Genomic DNA, 6,155 nt, shown 5'->3' on the forward strand with positions numbered 1-6,155 from the left:
ACTTTGGGGCCTATTCAATAAAGTGGCACTTTTGCAGGTTTAAATTAACATTTTCCGGCACAAAAAAAACCCTTTGCCCTATTCAGTAAAGGTAGATGCACTTATGGGTTTGCTGTATCTTGTGCAGTGCAGGATATTTTTTATACTTTCTTTTTTCCAATAACATTATTATATCTGTCCCAGCAGCATTCCCACTATGTATGATCAACGTATGTATAACTATTTGACTTTAGCTCTACAGGCATGATGAGATTATCCAATAAAATGGTGTTTATAGTGGCCCTAATTAGCTTGACCTACACATACAGTACTGAAAAAAACATTTTGGTGAAGCACTAAAAAATGTAGGTAAAAATAACCTGGGACATACGCAGCATGAACCTGTCTAGGGAGAAAGAATCTTGCACATTACAGTATTTGGTTATTTTTAGTATGATCATCACACAAGAACATTTGTGTCCATGTGACCTCCAGCAGATTTATCAGTGTCCAGTAAAGCAAATTGTGATTTTTTTTTCATTCTGGGCACAAAAACAGTATTTTAATGAAAATATTGTGGAAAGTGAGATGTCAGTGAAGTGTAGGAGACCACTAATGCTAAAAATCACTGTGTTCTAATGAGTAGCTTAATTTTTAATGATTTACAGTAACGGGTCTTCTCCAGACTCTGCTGTTGTTTAAGTAACAAAGTTTGTGAGGGGTTAAAATAGTTTTGCGGCTGAGGGATTCTTGCAAAAGAAAGAGGAAAATAAATACACCATTAAAGATAGCACAGCATTTATTGAGACAACTAGGCAGATAAAGTTAAATATGGAAATTAGTTGTCTTATATTTGAATTAACAGGAAATAAGACAGATGTTATATGAGTAACAATCTATTTATTTTAGGCACAGACCCAGAAGAAACCATTCTGAATGCTTTCAAGATTTTCGACCCCGATGCAAAAGGCCATATAAAAGCAGATTAGTAAGTTCATCATTTTTATTGTATTAGCTCAATGAATTACTTAGTGGTGCCTAATCAATCTTTCTTTTAATTCTCTCAAAATAATTTAATATGCTATAAAGCTGTATTCTCAGGAAGATTTAAGCTCCATTTATCTGAATGGAGGTTAAAAATTCCCAAGCAAGGGGAAGACTGTTTTTTATCATGCGCCCACAGCTTTAATAATTAGTTTGTCCACAATCCGCAGCATACTACAGTATCCTTCAACACAAATGATATTATATAATACAGTACCTGCAGTTAGGAAGTCACCCATCCTATTGCAACATTGATGCTTTGTCTTCAATGGAACAAAATGTATATCTTTATTTATATAGCGTCAACCATAACACTGTATAGCAGTAATACACGTGACATAATATTATAACACATAATGGGAATAAACGCTTCAGGCATAAAAGAATAGAAAAAGGTGTCCCTGCCCCAAAGAGCTTACAATCTATAGGGTAAATGGAGAGAACTTACAGAGACAGAAGGAGGGTGTTCTGGTAAGTGCATCTGCAAGGGACCAAGGTCAATGAACATGAGATGTATAGTATCAGCCAGCGGAACTACTCATATGCTTTGTTAAAGATGTGTCTTTTAAGAAAGGTCTTAAAGGTGGATAGAGAGGGTGCTAGTCGGATATTGACTGAAAGGTATTCCAGAGGTGTGGGGCAGTGAGTGAGAGGTTTTAGGATGGAGAAGTCTTAAGATACTTCTTATTTTCAAGTATTTTCAAGCGATTCAGCAGCAGAGATGAAAAACAACCAGTAAATTGGGTTTATTAATGGTCTCTCCAAGCAGAGATGGAAAAGGCATCACAAAGAAATGTTAAAATCTTTGGGATAAACACAAGACTATTATAAATATCTGAATTAAACCTGGGACTGAAAGTGTCTGATGTTTTAGAACAGCATAATAAAAGTGGCAAAGCAAGTGGACCCAGAGCACTTTTCCTTATCTGCGATAATTTCCAGTGTCGAGTTTGCATGACTTTAAGATCACAGGGAAAGTTATACATCTGGTACATCGACATATCGTATCAATCCTCTTCAGCTAAAACTGTCTTTTCAAGTCATGATTTTAATTATTGTATGTCTGCTCAAGTCATGATTTTAGTTCCCTTGAGGAAACCATACAGATGATTCCTTTTATATGCCAACAATTCGTATTATATGCCGACAAGATGTTTTTGGATCATTCAGGATTGTCTTAACTGTGTCATATTCATTGACAATTAATCTCTTTCTGTTTTTATTACAGCATCAAGGAAATGCTTATGACTCAGGCAGACCGATTCAATCAGGAAGAGGTAGGATTCCTAAAACATTTTTTTTTTATATGACCAATACCGCAGGAATGGGAAAGAATAGGTATACAAAACAATTAGGTTGCTTGTAATGTGAATCATTAACATCAGACATACCATAAGGACAAAAGAAAACAACCATAAAAGGAATCTTAAATATATAATGACCGAGCCTGCCTAATAGTTTCACCCCATTAGAAACTGATCAAAAACGTCTGAAAACATGATCGGGAAGAAGGATAAATCAAAGATTTAACTCTCAGCAGCAGAGTTAGAAAGCAGACCGAGGTCAGTGTGTGCCTGAATCAGCAGAGAACTCGTATAGCCCCACATGCTGCCAGCAGCACTGGAAAAATTGAGATGGTGAGCACTCAGCTAGTAGGTAAAACTAGAGTTTATAATCAGCGCAGCACAGCTAGCACAGGTTGGATGGTGATCCCTGAGCCTATCTAGATATACTAAAGAAAACCGAAACATGCAGCACTCAAAACAACAAACAGCAAAAATTGCTAATTAATAAAAAATAAATGTATTATGCAGAGAGATGTTGAACAGAAAACAGAAGCACAATGTTTTGGGGTTAGCCTTCAACAGGTGCACAAAGGAGAGCCAGCAGCACTTCAGATCACAGCCCTAGATCAGTTGGATGTTAAATCCACTGGTGATTGGCTAAAATGGATCAGGCGCTTTCGAATTATATCAGGCGATGAGGCTAAAAGTCAGGAACATTAAGTCAATTCTCTGTTGTATGCCATGGGACATGAGGCCGGTGACATCTTAGATGTCCTTCCTCTGAGGGAGGAGGCAGAAAAAACAGTATAATAACATCAAATAAGCCTTCAATCAGCATTTTATGGGAAAGTAGCATGTGATTTATGGACGTACCAGATTTAATATGAAACAACAACAAGATGAAAGTATGGAACCATTCATCACAACAGTAGGCAGTTTGTCAGAATGCTGCAATTTTGGTTCTTCCAGGGAAGAGTTAAAGAATTCTTCAGTATTAGGTGATACCGTTTTTATTTGAACCAACAATTGATATTATAAGACCAGCTTTCAAGAGTTTTCTTTCTTCCTCAGGTTAAGCAGTTACTAAGAGATAGAATTCTTATTGGTACAGTATAAGATAAGTCAGGAAACAGCAGTCCCTTTTACGTAGAAGCCTATGTCCAGAGACAGCAGTAGACAATATGGACGCTGTAAAATGATTTAGAAGGATTTGCAATACCAGGAAAAAAGTTCGCAAAGGAAACCTGATAATGAACCACTCACCAGAGACAGTTTCAACAAAGGTGCATGTGGTATGATGCTACGGTACTGAAATCAACACGATACCAACAAGCTAATAATTATGCCAGTATTTTTCAACCAGGGTTTCCTACGAAATCTTGGGTTCCCCGGACATCTCTAAAGGGTTTCCTGCAATTTTCAGGTCATTTTAAAATTGTACCAAATACAGAAGAATTTACAATGCATCTGATCTCAGACGCGATGTTAGAGAGAGTGGGGGTTCCTCAGAATTTCACATAGGGTTCCTTAACCAAAGAAAGGTTGCAAACCACTGAGTTAAGTTTAGTGAGTGGTGGCAACAATGAAGAGTCTGTGGACAAAGGCAGCAGATCCCTGTAAGGTGCTACTGACTTATTGATTAAAACTTTTACAGCATGGCTTGTCACCTGCACAACTATTAATGGGTTGACAACTAAGCACCCCTATCCCATAGGTAACATCTTTTTTAACCCAAAATGGCCAAACTTCAAAGCATTCCGAAGAGAAGTTGAAGGTGTCAAGAATTCTTTCAAGTTGAAGTTGTCTCACATTTTTATCTGGTTTGCAACTGTTATATTCGCCTATAATATATATTATCTTTAACTGTGCATGCAACGTCTTGTATATAATGTACTGTATAACCCTTTTCACTTAATGTAACTATGTATTTGTAACCATGTATTTGTCATTATAACTCTGTGCCCAGGACATACTTGAAAACGAGAGGTAACTCTCAATGTATTACTTCCTGGTAAAACATTTTTATAAATATATAAATTACGGTTAACCGCATCATTGCCAGAACTTAGACAGGCTAGAGAGTTTGGATGACTATAGAACAATTTCCTAGTTCAGTGGTACATGAAGCAGAGACTCCAAAGTAGCCTCGTTCAGACAGCAAGGAGGGCTGGTGTGATGCAAGTGCTTTCACCTGCAACCTTCTGGTCAGTAGGAGCTAAAAGAAGAAAACCCTCTCACTGAAGGTTCAGAAGGTTTGTTGAAAGGTCAGGAAGATTTCATAGACCCCCACAAAGAATGAACGGATATATCACTTGATAAATTAACAGCCAGTTTATTAGTTGTTCTGCTTGTTTGTAATATATATTTCAATCTATTCCACCTCTGCTAATGTAGGGTTATGTTTATTTTTAAAAAGATACTGTAATGTTGCTTACTGAGAAGAGTTGGTTTACTGAATAACTGCAAGCTCACTGAGCAGTTCCTTGTTTACTGGGTGTGGGCTGAGGCAGCCATCTTAGATTAAATAAAGCTGCATGAAGTTCATATCGGTGTCCAGTGTTCTCTTTCTCTAATAGCCATTCTTCTACAGCTACTGTATGTCACTGGCATTCATTCACTTTGGTCCTAGAAGGGATTGTCCCATTAAGAACATACCCACACGATCGTCTCCGTCATTAGTTTATCCCAACATATGTAATGGGTTTGTGTTTCCTGTCTTTAAAATAAAGGCCTCTTCATCCAAGACGGGTATGGAACAAATGGAGTAACTGTGTCCCACCTGTTAGCCATTTTGGTCAAGATACTCACATTAGTAGGTCTATTCTAGGGAATCAACATTATGCCTTCCAAGTGTAGAATTCCTCTTTTTAGATTCGTAGTCTACTCTGGGCAGCAAAGTAATAATAGGTCAACATCTAGTTCCATGTAAGGGGTTGAGTTTTACAGTATGTTCTGGACTTGCATACCACACACTTCCAGACCTGCTTTTATTTGAAGGCCCAAATGGATTACTTTTGTTCTCACAAGCTAAACTAACTGAATGGTAACATTGATTGCTTGCTCATAGATCAGTTGCCAGATTTAAAATGATTTGAACAGTACAATTGTTACACATGTGTCCCACATTGTATTGCGCAAGAAAATGTGTTTAAATCACGAAAACAAATATTAACATGATTTTATTTGATTGAACTTTGATGTAAGCTTGTTTTGTGTTTCTTTTATAGATCAGCCAGATGTTCAATGCTTTCCCCCCAGATGTTGCTGGTAACCTTGATTATAAGAATCTATGTTATGTTATCACCCATGGCGAGGAGAAAGACTAGGACTAAGAAGATCCCAAAATGATACAAGAGGTTCTAGAAAACAAGAAAAAGAAACGAGGAAATAAATCACAGCATAGCAACTGAACTTTTAGAACTTTTACTTACTTTAAGTTACTGTGATGATCAAACTAATTGAAAATGTTTTAACTTTCTAAATATTAAAACAAATATCCTCAATCAATATTTGTCATTCTCTGTGTTATCAGAGTTTTGCATGATCTGACCACTATAGTTCAACATAAATCATATAGTTAACATATGTTTTTCATGTAAAACACATCTCTCTTCACTAGAGACGGGCAACACTGTCAAAATCTGTTTCCTGGAATTTCCCGAACTTTCCATTCAAAATCCGTTCCGCGGTGTAAAATCCGTCTACAGATTAGTCCAATTTTAAATCGTGCGGATTATTCCAAAACCGCCATTGGATACATTGGATACAAAAAAATCCCAAAAAGACAAATTGCCCTTTTTGAGACTGATTCGCGGAAATCCGCAGACCAAGGGAACCAGACGAATC

General features: G+C 37.0%; 1 protein-coding gene across 1 annotated transcript in view; it reads left to right on the top strand.

Annotated features, from left to right (window-relative positions):
• The window catches only part of MYL10 (myosin light chain 10), a 41,455-nt gene extending 35,639 nt beyond the window's left edge, over positions 1 to 5,816 (top strand). The window contains exons 5-7 of the mRNA XM_075594336.1: positions 889 to 967; positions 2,252 to 2,300; positions 5,537 to 5,816. Of these exons, the coding sequence (XP_075450451.1) occupies positions 889 to 967; positions 2,252 to 2,300; positions 5,537 to 5,635 (227 nt within the window). The 3' untranslated portion in view covers positions 5,636 to 5,816. The remainder of the gene's footprint in view (positions 1 to 888; positions 968 to 2,251; positions 2,301 to 5,536) is intronic.
• Positions 5,817 to 6,155: the final 339 nt, after the last annotated feature.

The sequence above is a fragment of the Ascaphus truei genome, chromosome 3, assembly GCF_040206685.1.
Source record: "Ascaphus truei isolate aAscTru1 chromosome 3, aAscTru1.hap1, whole genome shotgun sequence".
Lineage (NCBI taxonomy): Eukaryota > Metazoa > Chordata > Amphibia > Anura > Ascaphidae > Ascaphus > Ascaphus truei.